Source organism: Cetorhinus maximus, unplaced genomic scaffold, assembly GCF_964194155.1.
Source record: "Cetorhinus maximus unplaced genomic scaffold, sCetMax3.hap1.1 HAP1_SCAFFOLD_1405, whole genome shotgun sequence".
Lineage (NCBI taxonomy): Eukaryota > Metazoa > Chordata > Chondrichthyes > Lamniformes > Cetorhinidae > Cetorhinus > Cetorhinus maximus.
Genome location: NW_027597346.1, coordinates 15001 through 35064, shown reverse-complemented (window position 1 = coordinate 35064; position 20064 = coordinate 15001). Strand labels below are relative to the sequence as shown.

Below are 20064 nucleotides of genomic sequence, written 5' to 3'. Positions count from 1 at the left end.
AAGACCCTAGGGTGAAGTCCATCCGGACCTGGGGATTTGTCAGACTGCACCACCAACAATTTGCTCAATACCTGGTGATTGTAATTTTCCCAAGTCCCTCCCTCCCTTCCATTTCCTGATTTACAGCTATTTCTGGGATGTTACTTTTTTCCTCTATAGTGAAGACCGAAGCAAAATACCTGTTTAGTTCATCCACCATAGTGCACTGTTTAAATACACAATGTACATTGCTGTAAGTGCACTGTTTAAACAGATTCTGTCGACTGTTTTGCTGCAATGTGCTGTTTAAATAGATTCTGTAGACTGTTAGAATAATAAGATGATACAGCACCAAAGGTGGCCACTAGGGTCCTTCCTGCCCCTTACTAGGTGACGATTTCATTCCTGGTCCTCTGGCTGCACAACCCATATTTTTATAAGTTCGTGGGATGTGGACACTGTAGCTCATTAACACCTACTGAGGGTCAACCAAGTGGGACTGGAGTGACATGTGGTCCGAGATGGGGAAAGCACTCTGGGTTCCCTTCACTGAAGCATATCAGCGAAGCAGTTGGGTTTGTGTAAGAGCTCCGGGCAGTCACTTCTGCTGCCAGATGATTGAATTATTTAGAATCCGCAGCGCAGAATCAGGCCATTCGGCCCCTCTGCTCCGTGCTGGCATTTCTGCTCCGCACGAGCCTCCTTCCACCACCCCCCTCACCCATCTCCCTCCCATCACCCTATCCTTCTGCTCCTTTCTCCCTCGTGTGTTTATCCAGCTACCCCCCCCCACTTCACCTATTCACCTCGAGCACGCCCCTGTGGTAGTGAGTCCCACCTTCTCCCCACCCCAGGGCTTGTTGAATCTGATTTGAACAATGCACCAGAGTGGGAAAGTCTTCTTCACCCAGAGGGTGAGGGGCATCTGGAACTCACTGCCTGAATCAGCGGCTGAGGCTCAAACACTCAAGTCATTGGAAAGGGACCCGGATCAGCACTGGAAACACTGTAACCTGCAAGGCTACGGACCAGGTGCAGGGAAGTGGGATTAAAATGAGCAGCTAGTTTCTCTTTTTGACTCTTTCTGGCACAGACACGATGGGCTGAATGGCCTCTTTCTGCGCTCCAACTCTTGCATATGGTTCCATGCATTTAACCTCATGGCTGCAGGCCAGTTAATTCAGTGCGGTAGCCCGGGCAGGACTGTACACAATTATCCAAACGTTTCCTACCTGGGTTTCCTGCCTTTCACAGTCTTTGCTTTCCTGCAAAGTAAAAATAGCTCTGGTTAGTCACTCACAGCTGAGCCTCCTACTAGGGAGCGGACAATCCAACTCTTCAACTCCCATCTGCTCCTGTTCCTTCCGCATTCACAACTCCTCGAACAGCTTCTCCCCCGAGTGTGTTATTGTTCACCCAAGTCAGCACCGGGGTTAGATACAGAGTAAAGCTCCCTCTACACTGTCCCCATTAAACACTCCCAGGACAGGTACAGCATGGGGTTAGATACAGAGTAAAGCTCCCTCTACACTGTCCCCATCAAACACTCCCAGGACAGGTACAGCACGGGGTTAGATACAGAGTAAAGCTCCCTCTACACTGTCCCCATCAAACACTCCCAGGACAGGTACAGCACGGGGTTAGATACAGAGTAAAGCTCCCTCTACACTGTCCCCATCAAACACTCCCAGGACAGGTACAGCACGGGGTTAGATACAGAGTAAACTCCCTCTACACTGTCCCCATCAAACACTCCCAGGACAGGTACAGCACGAGGTTAGATACAGAGTAAACTCCCTCTACACTGTCCCCATCAAACACTCCCAGGACAGGTACAGCACGGGGTTAGATACAGAGTAAACTCCTTCTACACCGTCCCCATCAAACACTCCCAGGACAGGTACAGCACGGGGTTAGATACAGAGTAAAGCTCCCTCTACACTGTCCCCATCAAACACTCCCAGGACAGGTACAGCACGGGGTTAGATACAGAGTAAATTCCCTCTACACTGTCCCCATCAAACACTCCCAGGACAGGTACAGCACGGGATTAGATACAGAGTAAAGCTCCCTCTACACCGTCCCCATCAAACACTCCCAGGACAGGTACAGCACGGGGTTAGATACAGAGTAAAGCTCCCTCTACACTGTCCCCATCAAACACTCCCAGGACAGGTACAGCACGGGATTAGATACAGAGTAAAGCTCCCTCTACACCGTCCCCATCAAACACTCCCAGGACAGGTACAGCACGGGGTTAGATACAGAGTAAAGCTCCCTCTACACTGTCCCCATCAAACACTCCCAGGACAGGTACAGCACGGGGTTAGATACAGAGTAAAGCTCCCTCTACACAGCCCTGACTCGCGCTGAAACAGATTTATTACCTGGGCATGAAGATGGAATTGTGTAGGAAGTTCTCAAATTTCTTGCGGAAGGAGGTTTCCTCAGCCTCCAGTTCGAGTTGAGCCTGTGTTTTGGGACATTGGCAGCAGCGGTTCCCACTCTCCGGTTTGGTATCGTTCGAACTGTTGCTGTCGTAGTCATCTGGATGGTTGGCTACAACACTGGTCGGCAGCTTCATCCCTGAGAAAACAGGCATTGGAGCGTGTGTCAGTGTGGGTCAGTGTGTCCCAGTGTGTCCCAGTGTGTCCCAGTGTATCCCGGTGTGGGTCAGTGTGGGTCAGTGTGTCCCAGTGTGTCCCGGTGTGTCCCGGTGTGGGTCAGTGTGGGTCAGTGTGTCCCAGTATGTCCCAGTGTGTCCCGGTGTGTCCCGGTGTGGCCCAGTGTGTCCCGGTGTGTCCCGGTGTGGGTCAGTGTGGGTCAGTGTGTCCCAGTGTGTCCCGGTGTGGGTCAGTGTGGGTCAGTGTGGGTCACTGTGTCCCAGTGTGTCCCGGTGTGGGTCAGTATGGGTCAGTGTGGGTCACTGTGTCCCAGTGTGTCCCGGTGTGGGTCAGTGTGGGTCAGTGTGTCCCAGTGTGGGTCACTGTGTCCCAGTGTGTCCCAGTGTGGGTCAGTGTGTCCCAGTGTGTCCCAGTGTGGGTCAGTGTGGGTCAGTGTGTCCCAGTGTGTCCCAGTGTGTGTCAGTGTGTCCCAGTGTATCCCAGTGTGGGTCAGTGTGTCCCAGTGTATCCCAGTGTGGGTCAGTGTGGGTCAGTGTGTCCCAGTGTATCCCAGTGTGGGTCACTGTGTCCCAGTATGTCCCAGTGTGGGTCAGTGTGGGTCAGTGTGGGTCAGTGTGTCCCAGTGTGTCCCAGTGTGGGTCAGTGTGGGTCAGTGTGTCCCAGTGTGTCCCAGTGTATCCCAGTGTGGGTCAGTGTGTCCCAGTGTATCCCAGTGTGGGTCAGTGTGTCTCAGTGTGTCCCAGTGTGGGTCAGTGTGTCCCAGTGTGTCCCAGTGTGGGTCAGTGTATCCCAGTGTGGGTAAGTGTGGGTCAGTGTGTCCCAGTGTGGGTCACTGTGTCTCAGTGTGTTCCAGTGTGTCCCAGTGTGGGTCAGTGTGGGCCAGTGTGTCCCAGTGTGGGTCAGTGTGTCCCAGTGTGGGTCAGTGTCCACTGGTGTGGGTCAGTGTGTCCCAGTGTTGGACAGTCTCCACTGGTGTGGGTCAGTGTGTCCTAGTGTTGGACAGTCTCCACTGGTGTGGGTCAGTGTGTCCCAGTGTGGGTCAGTGTCCACTGGTGTAGGTCAGTGTGTCCCAGTGTTGGACAGTCTCCACTGGTGTGGGTCAGTGTGTCCCAGTGTTGGACAGTCTCCACTGGTGTGGGTCAGTGTGTCCCAGTGTTGGACAGTGTCCACTGGTGTGGGTCAGTGTGTCCCAGTGTTGGACAGTGTCCACTGGTGTGGGTCAGTGTGTCCCAGTGTGGGTCAGTGTCCACTGGTGTGGGTCAGTGTGTCCCAGTGTGGGTCAGTGTCCACGGTTGTGGGTCAGTGTGTCCCAGTGTGTCCCAGTGTGGGTCAGTGTGTCCACTGGTGTGGGTCAGTGTGTCCACTCGTGTGTGTCAGTGTGTCCCAGTGTGGGTCAGTGTCCACGGTTGTGGGTCAGTGTGTCCCAGTGTGTCCCAGTGTGGGTCAGTGTGTCCACTGATGTGGGTCTGTGTGTCCACTGGTGTGGGTCAGTGTGTCCCAGTGTGGGTCAGTGTGTCCCAATGTGGGTCAGTGTCCACTGGTGTGGGTCAGTGTGTCCCAGTGTTGGACAGTCTCTACTGGTGTGGGTCAGTGTGTCCCAGTGTTGGACAGTCTCCACTGGTGTGGGTCAATGTGTCCCAGTGTGTCCCAGTATGGGTCAGTGTCCACTGGTGTGGGTCAGTGTGTCCCAGTGTTGGACAGTCTCCACTGGTGTGTCCCAGTGTGGGTCAGTGTCCACTGGTGTGGGTCAGTGTGTCCCAGTGTTGGACAGTCTCCACTGGTGTGGGTCAGTGTGTCCCAGTGTTGGACAGTCTCCACTGGTGTGGGTCAGTGTGTCCCAGTGTGTCCCAGTGTGGGTCAGTGTCCCACTGGTGTGGGTCAGTGTGTCCCAGTGTTGGACAGTCTCCACTGGTGTGGGTCAGTGTGTCCCAGCGTTGGACAGTGTCCACTGGTGTGGGTCAGTGTGTCCCAGTGTTGGACAGTCTCCACTGGTGTGGGTCCAGTGAGTCCCAGTGTTGGACAGTCTCCACTGGTGTGGGTCAGTGTGTCCCAGTGTTGGACAGTCTCCACTGGTGTGGGTCAGTGTGTCCCAGTGTTGGACAGTGTCCACTGGTGTGGGTCAGTGTGTCCCAGTGTTGGACAGTGTCCACTGGTGTGGGTCAGTGTGTCCCAGTGTTGGACAGTCTCCACTGGTGTGGGTCAGTGTGTCCCAGTGTGGGTCAATGTGTCCCAGTGTGGGTCAGTGTCCACTGGTGTGGGTCAGTGGGTTCCAGTGTTGGACAGTCTCCACTGGTGTGGGTCAGTGTGTCCCAGTGTTGGACAGTCTCCACTGGTGTGGGTCAGTGTGTCCCAGTGTGGGTCAGTGTCCACTGGTGTGGGTCAGTGGGTTCCAGTGTTGGACAGTCTCCACTGGTGTGGGTCAGTGTGTCCCAGTGTTGGACAGTCTCCACTGGTGTGGGTCAGTGTGTCCCAGTGTTGGACAGTCTCCACTGGTGTGGGTCAGTGTGTCCCAGTGTTGGACAGTGTCCACTGGTGTGGGTCAGTGTGTCCCAGTGTTGGACAGTGTCCACTGGTGTGGGTCAGTGTGTCCCAGTGTGGGTCAGTGTCCACTGGTGTGGGTCAGTGTGTCCCAGCGTGGGTCAGTGTCCACGGTTGTGGGTCAGTGTGTCCCAGTGTGTCCCAGTGTGGGTCAGTGTGTCCACTGGTATGGGTCAGTGTGTCCCAGTGTGTCGCAGTGTGGGTCAGTGTGTCCCAGTGTGGGTCAGTGTGTCCCAATGTGGGTCAGTGTCCACTGGTGTGGGTCAGTGTGTCCCAGTGTTGGACAGTCTCTACTGGTGTGGGTCAGTGTGTCTCAGTGTTGGACAGTCTCCACTGGTGTGGGTCAATGTGTCCCAGTGTGTCCCAGTATGGGTCAGTGTCCACTGGTGTGGGTCAGTGTGTCCCAGTGTTGGACAATCTCCACTGGTGTGGGTCAGTGAGTCCCAGTGTGTCCCAGTATGGGTCAGTGTCCACTGGTGTGGGTCAGTGGGTTCCAGTGTTGGACAGTCTCCACTGGTGTGGGTCAGTGAGTCCCAGTGTTGGACAGTCTCCACTGGTGTGGGTCAGTGTGTCCCAGTGTTGGACAGTGTCCACTGGTGTGGGTCAATGTGTCCCAGTGTTGGACAGTGTCCACTGGTGTGGGTCAGTGTGTCCCAGTGTTGGACAGTGTCCACTGGTGTGGGTCAGTGGGTCCCAGTGTTGGACAGTCTCCACTGGTGTGGGTCAGTGTGTCCCAGTGTTGGACAGTGTCCACTGGTGTGGGTCAGTGTGTCCCAGTGTGGGTCAGTGTCCACTGGTGTGGGTCAGTGTGTCCCAGTGTGGGTCAATGTGTCCCAGTGTGGGTCAGTGTCCACTGGTGTGGGTCAGTGTGTCCCAGTGTTGGACAGTGTCCACTGGTGTGGGTCAGTGTGTCCCAGTGTGGGTCAGTGTCCACTGGTGTGGGTCAGTGTGTCCCAGTGTGGGTCAATGTGTCCCAGTGTGGGTCAGTGTCCACTGGTGTGGGTCAGTGTGTCCCAGTGTGGGTCAATGTGTCCCAGTGTGGGTCAGTGTCCACTGGTGTGGGTCAGTGTGTCCCAGTGTGGGTCAATGTGCCCCAGCGACATGTTCTGGTGAGTTGTATAATTAGGGCAGCAGAGAGGGATTTACACTAAATAGTGGGGGTCAGAGATCACATGAGGGGAGGTGTAGTAAAGAGAGAGTATAAGGTGTGAGAGCAGGGTAGTGCTTAGGGTAAAGATAACCAAAGTGCGGCAGGGACGGGGCCATAAAACACAGGGAGCCACACCAAAGCTCATTGACTTTGGTGGGTCTGTAAAATCCCATCGGCGTAAAATCCCACCCCTGGTTATTCTAACCGATGGAGGCCTTGAGTTTGGAAGGTGCTGTCTAAGAAGCTATAGTGAGTTCCTAAAGTGCATCTTGTAGATGGTACACACACTGCTGCTACTGTGTGTCGGTGGTGGAGGGAGTGAATGTTTGTGGATGGGGTGTCGATCAAGCGGGGCTGCTTTGTCCTGGATGGTGTTGAGCCTCTTGAGTGTTGTGGGAGCTGCACTCACCCAGGCAAGTGGGGAGTATTCCATCACACTCCTGACTTGTGCCTTGTAGATGGTGGACAGGCTTTGGGGAGTCAGGAGGTGAGTTACTTTCCACAAAATTCCCTGCTCTTGTGGCCCTGGCAGAACCCAAATTGAGTGTCAGTGAGCATGTTATTTATATGGCTGGTCCAGTTCGGTTTCTGGTCAATGGTAACCCCCAGGATGTTGATAGTGGAGGATTCAGCGATGGTAATGTCATTGAGGATGGGATAGTTCAAGGGGCAATGGTTGGATTCTCTCTTGTTGGAGATGGACATTGCCTTGAACTTGTTTAGCATGAATGTGACTTGCCACTTGTCAGCCCAGGCCTGGATATTGTCCAGGTCTTGCTGCATTTAGACATGGACTGCTTCAGTATCTGAGGAGACGGGAATGGTGCTGAACATTGTTCAATCATCAGCGAACATCCTCACTTCTGACCTTATGATGGAAGGAAGGTCATTGATGAAGCAGCTGAAGATGGTTGGGCCGAGGACACTACCCTGAGGAACTCCTGCAGTGATGTCCTGGAGCTGAGATGATTGACCTCCAACAACCACAACCATCTTCCTTTGTGCTAGGTATGACTCCAACCAGCGGAGAGTTTTCCCCCTGATTCCCATTGACTCCAGTTTTGCTAGGGCTCCTTGATGCCACACTCGGTCAAATGCTGCCTTGATGTCAAGGGTAGTCACTCTCACCTCACCTCAGGAGTTGGTCTCTTTTGTCCATGTTTGAACCAAGGCTGTAATGAGGTCAGGAGCTGAGTGACCCTGGTGGAACCCAAACTGGGCATCAATGAGCAGGTTATTGCTAAGCAAGTGCCGCTTGATAGCACTGTTGATGACCCCTTCCATTACTTTACTGAAGATCGGGAATAGACTGATGGGGCGGTAATTGGCTGGGTTGGATTTGTCCTGCTTTTTGTGTACAGGACATACCTGGGCAATTTTCCACATAGCCGGGTAGATGCCAGTCTTGTAGCTGTAATGGAACAGCTTGGCTAGGGGCAATTCAAGTTCTGGAGCACAAGTCTTCAGTACTATTGCCAGAATATTGTCAGGGCCCATAGCCTTTGCAGCATCCAGTGCCTTCAGCCATTTCTTGATATCACGTGGAGTGAATCGAATTGCCTGAAGACTGGCATCTGTGAAGCTGGGGACCTCCAGAGGAGGCCAAGATGGATGATCCACTCGGCACTTCTGGCTGAAGATTGTTGCAAATGCTTCAGCCTTATCTTTTGCACTGATGTGCTGGACTCTTCCATCATTAAGGATGGGGATATTTGTGGAGCCTCCTCCTCCAGTGAGTTGTTTAATTGTCCACCACCATTCATAACTGGATGTGGCAGGACTGCAGAGCTTAGATCTGATCCGTTGGTTGTGGAATCACTTAGCTCTATCTATCACTTGCTGCTTATGCTGTTTGGCACGCAAGTAGTCCTGTGTTGTAGCTTCTATAGGGGTAATGTGCAATGAGACAGAATTGATTAATGACCGCATAGTAAAGGAACCTCTAGGCATCAGTGATCATAACATGGCAGAATTTCACATTCAGTTTGACGGTGAGAAGTGTGGGTCTAAGACTAGTGTCTCAAACTTAAATAAAGGCAATTGGAAGGGTATGAGGACAGAGTTGGCTACTGGGAAAATAGGTTAAAGGTAGGGCAGTAGAGGAGCAGTAGCAGACTTTTAAGGAGATATTTCATAACTCTCAACAGAGGTACATTCCAATGGGAAAGAAAGAGTCTTTGAGAAGGATGCACCATCCATGACTAACTAAGAAAATTAAGGAGAGTGTCAGATTGAAAGATTAAGTGCACAATACTATGACGATTAGTGGTAGGTCAGAAGCAAAGAATGACATAAAATAATAGTGAGGAAGAAATTAGAGTACCAGAGAAAGCCAACTAGGAATATGGAAACAGATGGTAAGAAATTCTACAAGTATTTAAAAAGGAAAAGAGTGAGTATTGGTGCCTTATAGGTCAAGACTGGGGAGTTAATAATGAGAAACATGGAAATGGCAGAATGATTGAACAGGTATCCTGTGTCTGTCTTCAGTTGTAATCACAATCACTAGGGAAAGGTAACTGGGATAACTATTAGACCTAAAGGCTGACAGGTCCCCGCCACCAGGTGACCTACATCCTAGGGTCATAAAAGGAGAGGATGTAGGGTCAGTAGATGCATTGATTTTAATCTTCCAAAATTCCCTGGATTCTGGAAAGGTCCCGGCGCAATTGGAAAATCGAACAGACCTACCCACGAACCTTGGGAATAGGAGCAGGAGTGGGCCACTCGGCCCCTCGAGCCTGCTCGGCCATTCAATAAGATCACGGCTGACCTGCTTTTCACCCCACGTCCCTGCCTACCCCCGATGACCTTTCACCCCCATGCTTATCAAGAATCTATTCACCTCGGCCTTAAAGATACTCAAGGACTCTGCCTCCACTGCCTCGTCTTTTCAGGAAGAGAGTTCCAAAGACTCGTGACCCTCAGAGAAAAAAATTCTCCTCATCTCCGTTTAAAATGGCCGACCCCTTATTTTTAAACAGTGACCCCCCTCCTAGTTCTAGATTCTCCCACAAGAGGAAACATCCTCTCCACATCCACCCTGTCAAGACCCCTCAGGATCTTATATGTTTCAATCAAGTCGCCTCTTACTCTTCTAAACTCCAGTAGATACAAACCCAGCCTGTCCAACCTTAACCCATAAGACAACCCACCCATTCCAGGTGTTAGTCTGGTAAACCTTCTCTGAACTGCTTCTAATGCATTTACATCTTTCTTTAAATATGGAGACCAATACTGTACACAGTACTCCAGATGTGGTCTCACTAATGCCCTATACAACTGAAGCTTAACCTCCCTCCTTTTATATTCAATTCCCCTCCCAATAAATGATAACATTCTATTAGCTTTCCTAATTACTTGCTGTACCTGCATACTAGCCTTTTGTGATTCATGCACTAGGACACCCAGATCCCTCTGCACTCAGAGTTCTGCAATCTCTCACCATTTAGATAATAAGCCTCTCTTTTACTCTTCCTGCCAAAATGGACAATTTCACATTTTCCCACATTATACCCCATCTGCTAGATCTTTGCCCACTCACTTAACCTATCTATATCTCTTTGTAGCCTCCTTATGTCCTCTTCACAACTTACTTTCCAACCCATCTTTGTGTCTTCAGCAAATTTAGCAACCATCCCTTCAATCCCTTCATCCAAGTCATTTATATAAATTGTAAACAGATGAGGCCCCAGCACTGATCCCTGTGACACACCACTCGTAACATCCTGCCAACCAGCAAAGGACCCAATTATGCCCACTCTCTGCTTCCTGTTAGCTAGCCAACCTTCTACCCATGCCCATATGTTACCCCCTACACCATGAGCTTTTATTTTCCACAATAACCTTTGATGTGGCACCTTATCAAATGCCTTCTGGAAATCTAAGTACAGTACATCCACAGGTTCCCCTTTATCCACAGCTAACTGGCCTGTAGTTTCCTGCTTTCTGTCTCCCTACATTTTTGAATGATGCAGTTACATTTGCTATCTTCCAATCTAATAGAACCTTCCCTGATTCTAGTAAATTTTGGAAAATTAAAAGCAACGCATCAACTATCTCACTAGCCACTTCTTTTAAGACCCTAGGGTGAAGTCCATCAGGACCCAAGGACTTGTCAGCCCGCAGCTCCATCAATTTGCTCAGTACCACTTACTTCCCTGGTGATTGTAATTTCCTGAGTTCCTCCCTCTCTTCCAATTCCTGATTTACAGCTATTTCTGGGATGTTACTTGTATCCTCTATAGTGAAGACCGATGCAAAATAACTGTTCAATTCATCTGCCATCTCCTTATTTTCCATTATTAATTCCCCAGACTCACTTTCTATAGGACCAACATGCACTTTGTTAACTCTTTTCTTTTTTAAATATCTAGGGAAAAGCTTACTATCGGTTTTTATATTTCTAACTAGCTTTCTCTCAAACTCTAATTTTTCCCTCCTTATTAATCTTTTAGTCATTCTTTGCTGTTCTTTATATTCTGTCCAGTCTTCTGAACTGCCACTCATCTTTGTGCAATTATAATCTTTTTCTTTAAGTTTGATACTATCAATAGGTGTTTTAGTTAACCACAGATGGTGTGGATCCTCCCCTTGGAATTTTTCTTTCTCGTTGGAATGTATCTATTTTGAGTATTCTGAAATATCCCTTTAAATCTCTGCCACTGCATCTCTATTAACTTAAATTTGCCAGCACACTTCAGCTAGCTTGGCTTTCACATCCCCATAATGGCCCTTATTTAAGTTTAAAATACTAGTGTTAGACCCAGTCTTCTCTCCCTCAAACTGAATGTAAAATTCAATCATTTTATGATCACTGCTACCTAGGACTGCCTTCACAATGAGGTGATCAATTAATCCTATTCTCGTTGCACAATACCAGGTCTAGTGTAGCCTATTCCCTGGTTGGCTCCAGAACATACTGATCTAAGAAATTATCCCTAAAACATTCTATGTATTCATTATCTACACTGCCTTTGCCCATATGGTTGTTCCAGTCTATATATAGATTAAAATCCCCCAAGATAATCTCCATACCTTTCTGATAAATTCCCACTATTTCTTCTTTAATACCCCATCCTACCGTGTGATTACTGTTAGGAGGCCTGTACACCAGTCCCACAAGTGACTTCTTGTCTTTGTCGTTCCTTATCTCTACCCAAACTGCTTCTATATTCTGGCTTCCTGCACTTAGGCAATTACAAAGGTAACATCTCTGTTCGAGAAAGGAGGGAGACAGAAAGCAGGAAACTCCGGGACAGTTAGCTTAACATCTGTCATAGGGAAAATGCTGGAACCTATTATTAAGCAGGTTTATAGCAGGGAACTTAGAAAATCTCAATGTAATCAGACAGAGTCAACATGGGTTTGTGAAAGGGAAATGGTGTTTGACCAATTTATTAGAGTTCTTTGAGAATGTAACCAACAAGGTGGACCAGTAGATGTGATGTACTTGGATTTCCAGAAGTCATTTGACAAAGTGCCACATCAAAGGTTACTACACAGAACAAGCTCATGGTGTAGGGGGTAACATATTAGCATGGATAGAAGATGGTTAGCTAACAGGAAACAGAGAGTAGGCATAAATGGGTTTTTTTTTCAGGTTGGCAAGATGTGACAAGTATAGAGCCACAGGGATCAGTGCTGAGACCTCAACTATTTACAACCTATATCAATGTCTTGGATGAAGGCGCTGAATATATGGTAGCTAAATGTGCTGATAACACAAAAAAAAATATTTAGGAAAGTAAGTTGTGAAGAGGAGGTAAGAGTCGGCAAAGGGACAGAGATTGATTAAGTGAGGGGGCAAAAATTTGGCAGATGGAGTATAATGTGGGAAAATGTGACCTTGTCCACTTTGACAGGAAGAATAGAAAAGATGATAGTATTTAAATGGAGAGAGACTGCAGAACTCTGAGGTACAGAGGGATCTGGGCGTCCTGGTACACGGATCAGGAAAAGTTAGAATGGAGGAGCAGCGAGTGATTAGGAAGGCAAATGGGATGTTGGTGTTTATTGGGAGGGGTATGGGATAGAAAAGTGGGGATGTTTTACTGCAGCTGTACAGGGTGTTGGTGAGACCACATCTGGAGCACCGTGTACAGTTTTGGTCTCCTTATTTGAAAAAAGATAGAATTGTGTTAGGAGCGGTTCAGAGAAGGTTCACTCGACTCATTCCTGGGATGAGGGGGTTATCTTATGAGGAAAAGTTGGACAGGCTGGGCCTGTATCCATTGGAGTTTAGAAGAATGAGAGGTGATCTTATTGAAACATATCAGATCCTGAGGGGACTTGACAGGGTGGATGCTGAGAGGGTGATTCCTCTTGTGGGAGAGACTAGAGCAAGGGAGTCAGTTTAAAAAATGGGGCCTTCCATTGAAGATAGAGATGAGGAGAAATTTCTTCTCAGGGGGGTCGCTGGTCTGTGGAACTCTCTTCCCCAGAGAGCAGTGGAGGCTGGGTCATTGAGTATATTCAAGGCTGAGTTAGAGAGATTTTTGATTGACAAGGGAGTGGAAGGATATGGGGGAGACAGGAAAGTGGAGTTGAGACCAGAGTTAGATCAGCCACGATCTTATTGAGTTCTTTTGGCCTCTCACCTTTGTGACAGTAGTCATTGATGTAAAGCTCTCCATCTTCTGGCTGCTGTTGCCAGACCACCAGGTAGTAGGTGATGTTGCCATTGTGTTGAATCGGCGGCTTCCACTTCAGGATGAGCTGCGAGGAAGAGTTCGACATGGACACCACATCCTGAGGAACGGTGGGAGCTGCCGAGAGTGGACACAATAATGAGCGGTGCGCAGTCCGGTGGCCTTGGCCGCTCCATCCACTTCCCCTTTCAACAGGGGGGCGGCCTTGGACCACTGAGCCCTGTTCTCCTCAGCATGGACCCCAGAAACCCTTCGCTCCACCAACCCCAGTCAATCAGCAATCGGGGGGGTGGAGGCGGCAAACACAACAGCCCACCCTTATTGTGCCCTCTCTTGTCGCACTGCTATCAAACAGTCCAAACATGAGAACAGGCCATCCAGCCCGTCGAGTGCATCTTGGTGTTTATCCTCCATGCGAGTATATCGTCCCAATTATAATTACCCGCCCTGTCAACGTACTCCTTCACATATTCCATCTATTTTTGACAATAGATTCACAATTCCCTCTGTGCGAAGATCTTTAACCTGCCCTCAGTTCACAATCTCTTCCCGTTGCACAATCCCCGTGGGTAACGCTCACTTTCATTCCCTCTTTCACGCCTCATAGTCAGAATGTTGTGGGTTCGAGGCCCCACTCTAGAAACCTGAGCATAAATTCTAGACCGGCACTACCAATGCCAGTACTGAGGGAGCGCCGCACTGTCGGAGGGTCAGTACTGAGGGAGCGCCGCACTGTCGGAGGGTCAGTACTGAGGGAGTGCCGCACTGTCGGAGGGTCAGTACTGAGGGAGCAATGCACTATCACCACTGCCATCTTTCGGACAAGACTTTAATCCACTGCCCCATCTGCCCTGTCAGGTGGATGTAAAAGATTCCACGGCTGTAACCGGAAGAAGAGCTGTGGGGGGGAGTTGTCCTGGTGTCCTGGGGCCAATATTTATCCCTCAACCAACATTACAACAAAGACAGATGACCTGGGTCATTATCACGTTGCTGTTTGTGAGGTTTTAAAAAAAATTTCACAGGGTGTGGGCATCGCTGGCTAGACCAGCATTTATTGCTCATCCCTAATTGCCCCTTGAGAAGGTGGTGGGTGAGCTGCCTTCTTGAGCCGCTGCAGTCCCTGTGGTGTAGGTACACCCACCGTGCTGTTAGGGAGGGAGCTCCAGGATTTTGACCCAGCGACAGTGAAGGAACGGCCGATATATTTCCAAGTCAGGATGGTGAGTGGCTTGGAGGGGAACTTCCAGGTGGTGGTGTTCCCCATGTGTCTGCTGCCCTTGTCCTTCTAGATGGTAGTGGTTGTGGGTTTGGAAGGTGCTGTTGAAGGAGCCTTGGCGAGTTGCTGCAGTGCATCTTGTAGATGGTACACACGCTGCTGCTACTGTGTGTCGGTGGTGGAGGGAGTGAATGTTTGTGGATGGGGTGCCGATCAAGCGGGGGCTGCTTTGTCCTGGATGGTGTTGAGCTTCTTGAGTGTTGTGGGAGCTGCACTCATCCAGGCAAGTGGGGAGTATTCCATCACACTCCTGACTTGTGCCTTGTAGATGGTGGACAGGCTTTGGGGAGTCAGGAGGTGAGTTACTCGGTTACTCTACTGGTTGGCAAGTTAACTCTGATTGGCCGAGCTGTTCCCATAGATAAAGCAGCAGGGAACTATAGACTCCCTAAGCTCCTGGGTAATGCAGAAAGGCACAAGGCTTGAACATATTCCTTTTGCTTGCAGGGAATGGGTTCCTGCTCTCTTCTCGTTTGGTATAAATTGTTGTGATAGTCAGAAATGTGGCATTCTTGTGTTTGTCCTGATGGGTACAAGATGAAAAGCTTCAGCAACGTGCCTCCCTTTTCGGTAATTATGGGGTTTATGCAGATTAAGCTCAGCTGACCAGCCCCTCCCCTGCCCCGCTCGTACCAGCAGCTCTTGTGCGGATGTACACCAGCTCGCTCTTGGCCCCGTGGCTGTGACTAGCCTCAGAGACGGTCAGTGTGATGGCTCGGATGAAGATGGCGTACTGGGTCCAGGGCTTCAGGTTGTACAGCATCACCTCAGGGTAGTGGTCCTTGTTGAGGGGGTGATCCACGTCCACCATAGTCCAGCTGTTCGACACACAGGCGTCCTGTCCGATGTCCTCGGTTACGTTCTGGAAGGGTCTGGAAGGTACAAGGGTTAGAGGTCACAAAAGGGAAGCACATTGAACTTTACGGCGCAGAGACAGGCTATTCGGCCCCTCTGCTCCGTGCTGGTGTTCCCGCTCCACACGAGCCTCCTCCCCATCCTCCCTTCATCTCCCCCCATCACCCTTTCCTTCTATTCCTTTCTCCCTTGTGTGTTTATCCAGCTTCCCCCGCCCCCTTCAATGCATCTCCATGATTCACCTCGACCACTCCCCGTGGGAGCAAGTCCCACATTCTCCCCGCTCCCCGTGGGAGCGAGTCCCACATTCTCCCCACTTCCCGTGGGAGCGAGTCCCACATTCTCCCCACTCCCCGTGGGAGCGAGTCCCACATTCTCCCCACTCCCCGTGGGAGCGAGTCCCACATTCTCCCCACTCCCCGTGGGAGCGAGTCCCACATTCTCCCCGCTCCCCGTGGGAGCGAGTCCCACATTCTCCCCGCTCCCCATGGGAGCGAGTCCCACATTCTCCCCACTCCCCGTGGGAGCGAGTCCCACATTCTCCTCACTCCCCGTGGGAGCAAGCCCCACATTCTCCCCACTCTCCGCGGGAGCGAGTCCCACATTCTCCCCGCTCCCCATGGGAGCGAGTCCCACATTCTCCCCACTCCCCGTGGGAGCGAGTCCCACATTCTCCCCACTCCCCGTGGGAGCGAGTCCCACATTCTCCCCACTCCCCGTGGGAGCGAGTCCCACATTCTCCCCACTCCCCGTGGGAGCGAGTCCCACATTCTCCCCACTCCCCGTGGGAGCGAGTCCCACATTCTCCCCACTCCCTGTGGGAGCGAGTCCCACATTCTCCCCGCTCCCCGCTCCCCGTGGGAGCGAGTCCCACATTCTCCCCACTCCCCGTGGGAGCGAGTCCCACATTCTCCCCGCTCCCCGTGGGAGCGAGTCCCACATTCTCCCCACTCCCCGTGGGAGCGAGTCCCACATTCTCCCCGCTCCCCGTGGGAGCGAGTCCCACATTCTCTCCACTCCCTGCCTTTCTCCCAGTGCCTTTGCAGGCCAGAGTTCCCGCTTCGCAACCAGTGGAAGTACTTTTTAAAGTTATGGTCACTGTTGCAATGTTGGGAAATCCAAACTGAAGTGACTGGAGGGGAACATGAAAAAAATGCACACTGGGAGTTGTGATCTGCAAGTTTATTTATTCATCTGTTCATGGGGTGTGGGTGTCGCTGGCAAGGCTGGCATTTTTTTCCCCTTCCTAATTGCCCCTAGAACTGAGTGGTCTCGCTCGGCCATTTCAGGGCGGCAGTTAAGAGTTGACCACATGGCTGTGGGTCTGGAGTCACATGTAGGCCAGACTAGGTAAGGACAGCAGATTTCCCTCCAATAAAGGGGCATTAGTGAACCAGATGGGTTTTTACAACAATCCATGATGGTTGCCATGATTACCATCACCGAGACTAGCTTCAATTCCTAGTTTTATTAATTGAATTTAGACTCCACCTGCTGCCGTGGGTGGGATTTGAACCCATATCCCCCAGAACATTAGCCTGGGCCTCTGGGTTACTAGCCCAGTGACATTACCCCTGTACCGCCACCTCCCCATTAACAGATACGCTGCCTGAAAGGGCGGTGGAAGCAGATTCAATAGGAACTTTCAAAAGGGGGAATCGGATAAATACTTGAAGGGAAAACATTTGCAGGGCGATGGGGGAATGAGCGGGTGTTGGGCGGGGTGGTAAGTGTGACTAATTTAATAGCTCTTTCAAAGAGCTGGTACAGGGAAGCTGGGCTGAATGGCCTCCTTCTGTACTGTGAGATTCGAGTTATCGTACTTTAGGATGTTGGACAGATGTGGCTGTAAGGGGTGTGAGGATGATTGTTCATTAATGCAATATCAGGCCGAACTCCAGCCCAGACTGACATCTAACTCTCCTCTTGTATCCTGGTTGTGGGGTTGCTGCAGGACAAGAGGCTCATTGGGGGCTCTCTCTCCCCTCTGCACCAGGAGCCGGAGAGTTCCAATCCCACTCCAGACACTTGGCAAATTAATCCAGAATGACACTCCCAGTGCAGAGCTGGAGAGGTGCCACACTGTCGGAGGGTCAGTACTGAGGGAGTGCCGCACTGTCGGAGGGTCAGTACTGAGGGAGTGCCGCACTGTCGGAGGGTCAGTGCTGAGGGAGCGCCGCACTGTCGGAGGGTCAGTGCTGAGGGAGCGCCGCACTGTCGGAGGGTCAGTACTGAGGGAGCGCCGCACTGTCGGAGGGTCAGTACTGAGGGAGTGCCGCACTGTCGGAGGGTCAGTACTGAGGGAGTGCCGCACTGTGGGAGGGTCAGTGCTGAGGGAGCGCCGCACTGTCGGAGGGTCAGTGCTGAGGGAGTGCCGCACTGTCGGAGGGTCAGTACTGAGGGAGTGCCGCACTGTCAGAGGGTCAGTGCTGAGGGAGAGCTGCACTGTCGGAGGGTCAGTACTGAGGGAGTGCCGCACTGTCAGAGGGTCAGTACTGAGGGAGCGCCGCACTGTCGGAGGGTCAGTGCTGAGGGAGCGCCGCACCGTCGGAGGGTCAGTACTGAGGGAGTGCCGCACTGTCGGAGGGTCAGTACTGAGGGAGTGCCGCACTGTCGGAGGGTCAGTACTGAGGGAGTGCCGCACTGTCGGAGGGTCAGTACTGAGGGAGCGCCGCACTGTCGGAGGGTCAGTGCTGAGGGAGCGCCGCACTGTCGGAGGGTCAGTACTGAGGGAGTGCCGCACTATCGGAGGGTCAGTACTGAGGGAGTGCCGCACTGTCGGAGGGTCAGTACTGAGGGAGTGCTGCACTGTCGGAGGGTCAGTACTGAGGGAGTGCCGCACTGTCGGAGGGTCAGTACTGAGGGAGTGCCGCACAGTCGGAGGGTCAGTACTGAGGGAGGGCCGCACTGTAGGAGGGTCAGTGCTGAGGGAGTGCCGCACTGTCGGAGGGTCAGTACTGAGGGAGGGCCGCACTGTTGGATGGTCAATACTGAGGGAGCGCCGCACTGTCGGAGGGTCAGTGCTGAGGGAGTGCCACACTGTCGGAGGGTCAGTACTGAGGGAGCGCCGCACTGTCGGAGGGTCAGTACTGAGGGAGGGCCGCACTGTCGGAGGGTCAGTACTGAGGGAGGGCCGCACTGTCGGAGGGTCAGTACTGAGGGAGCACCTCCCAAACCCACGACCTCTACCATCTAGAAGGACAAGGGCAGCAGACACATGGGGAACACCACCAGCTGGAAGTTCCCCTCTGAGCCACTCACCATCCTGACTTGGAAATATATCGGCCGTTCCTTCACTGTCGCTGGGTCAAAATCCTGGAACTCCCTCCCTAACAGCACGGTGGGTGTACCTACACCACAGGGACTGCAGCGGCTCAAGAAGGCAGCTCACCCACCACCTTCTCAAGGGGGGCAATTAGGGACGGGCAATAAATGCCCAGCCAGTGACTCCCACATCCTGTGAATGAATTTTTAAAAATCCCCTCCCTCGGAAGAAGGAGCCCTTATCCCTGGGTGTAATATTCATCCTTCAACCGACATCCCAAAGTAAAGGGGGAGCGGGTGCCTGGGGAATTATCGGGTTGCTGCGAGTGGGATCTTGCTGTGCGCCAGCTGCAGCGAGCCTCAGAACTTACGCATCCTTGTAATAGACAATGAAGCTGAGCAGGTCCCGATAATCCTGAGGCTCATATCGCTCCCATTTCAGCAGGATCCTGTCAGTGTAGGTGGTGTTGGACACGAACCGCAGTACGTAGCTTTTACCTGGAAGACAGAACAGAGATCTGAGGACCGGGGTGGGGGGGTAACACACTGCCCTACCGGGGGCCCCTCGGCCCATCGGGGCTGTGCAGGCCCTTGGACAGAGCGAGGTCCGATTACTCTGCCTCCCCACTCCGAACCTCTCCCGTCCAGGTATTTCCCCCCTTTGAAAGTCCACGTGCCAACCAACCAGTGTGGGCGACAAACTGCGCCTCGCTTTACAATCTGGTACTCCGGCCTCTTCATTCAGCAACACTCAGGTCCTGTCCCACCAGGCCCCACTTCTGAAAGTACCCACGGAATCTGCCTCGCCCGCCCTTTCAGGCACAGCCTTCCCCATCGTCGATTCACACACATGGAAAATGTCACACTGGCGGGTAACCTTCCTCGTGTGGGGCTAAGGCTGGCTGTTGGGACGGTGTAGAGGGAGCTTTACTCTGTATCTAACCCCATGCTGTACCTGTCCTGGGAGTGTTTGATGGGGACAGTGTAGAGGGAGCTTTACTCTGTATCTAACCCCGTGCTGTACCTGTCCTGGGAGTGTTTGATGGGACAGTGTAGAGGGAGAAATACTCTGTATCTAACCCTGTGCTGTACCTGTCCTGGGAGTGTTTGATGGGACAGTGTAGAGGGAGCTTTACTCTGTATCTAACCCCGTGCTGTACCTGTCCTGGGAGTGTTTGATGGGGACAGCGTAGAGGGAGCTTTACTCTGTATCTAACCCCGTGCTGTACCTGCCTTGGGAGTGTTTGATGGGGACAGTGTAGAGGGAGCTTTACTCTGTATCTAACCCCGTGCTGTACCTGTCCTGGGAGTGTTTGATGGACAGTGTAGAGGGAGCTTTACTCTGTATCTAACCCCGTGCTGTACCTGTCCTGGGAGTGTTTGATGGACAGTGTAGAGGGAGCTTTACTCTGTATCTAACCCCGTGCTGTACCTGTCCTGGGAGTGTTTGATGGGGATATTGTAGAGGGAGCTTTACTCTGTATCTAACCCCGTGCTGTACCTGTCCTGGGAGTGTTTGATGGGGATATTGTAGAGGGAGCTTTACTCTGTATCTAACCCCGTGCTGTACCTGTCCTGGGAGTGTTTGATGGGGATATTGTAGAGGGAGCTTTACTCTGTATCTAACCCCGTGCTGTACCTGTCCTGGGAGTGTTTGATGGGGATATTGTAGAGGGAGCTTTACTCTGTATCTAGCCTTTGATGAAGTGACTGACATTCCTGACA

The 20064-nt window shown here is 51.7% G+C and overlaps 1 protein-coding gene across 1 annotated transcript in view; it reads right to left on the bottom strand.

Moving 5' to 3' along the window:
* LOC144676178 (insulin-like growth factor 1 receptor) overlaps positions 1-20064 on the bottom strand; it is a gene marked incomplete at its 5' end in the record, with an annotated part of 56652 nt that overhangs the window by 23273 nt on the left and 13315 nt on the right. Inside the window, 4 exons of the mRNA XM_078536673.1 lie at positions 2367-2565; positions 12891-13058; positions 14854-15092; positions 18711-18837. Coding sequence (XP_078392799.1) covers positions 2367-2565; positions 12891-13058; positions 14854-15092; positions 18711-18837 — 733 coding nt within the window. The remainder of the gene's footprint in view (positions 1-2366; positions 2566-12890; positions 13059-14853; positions 15093-18710; positions 18838-20064) is intronic.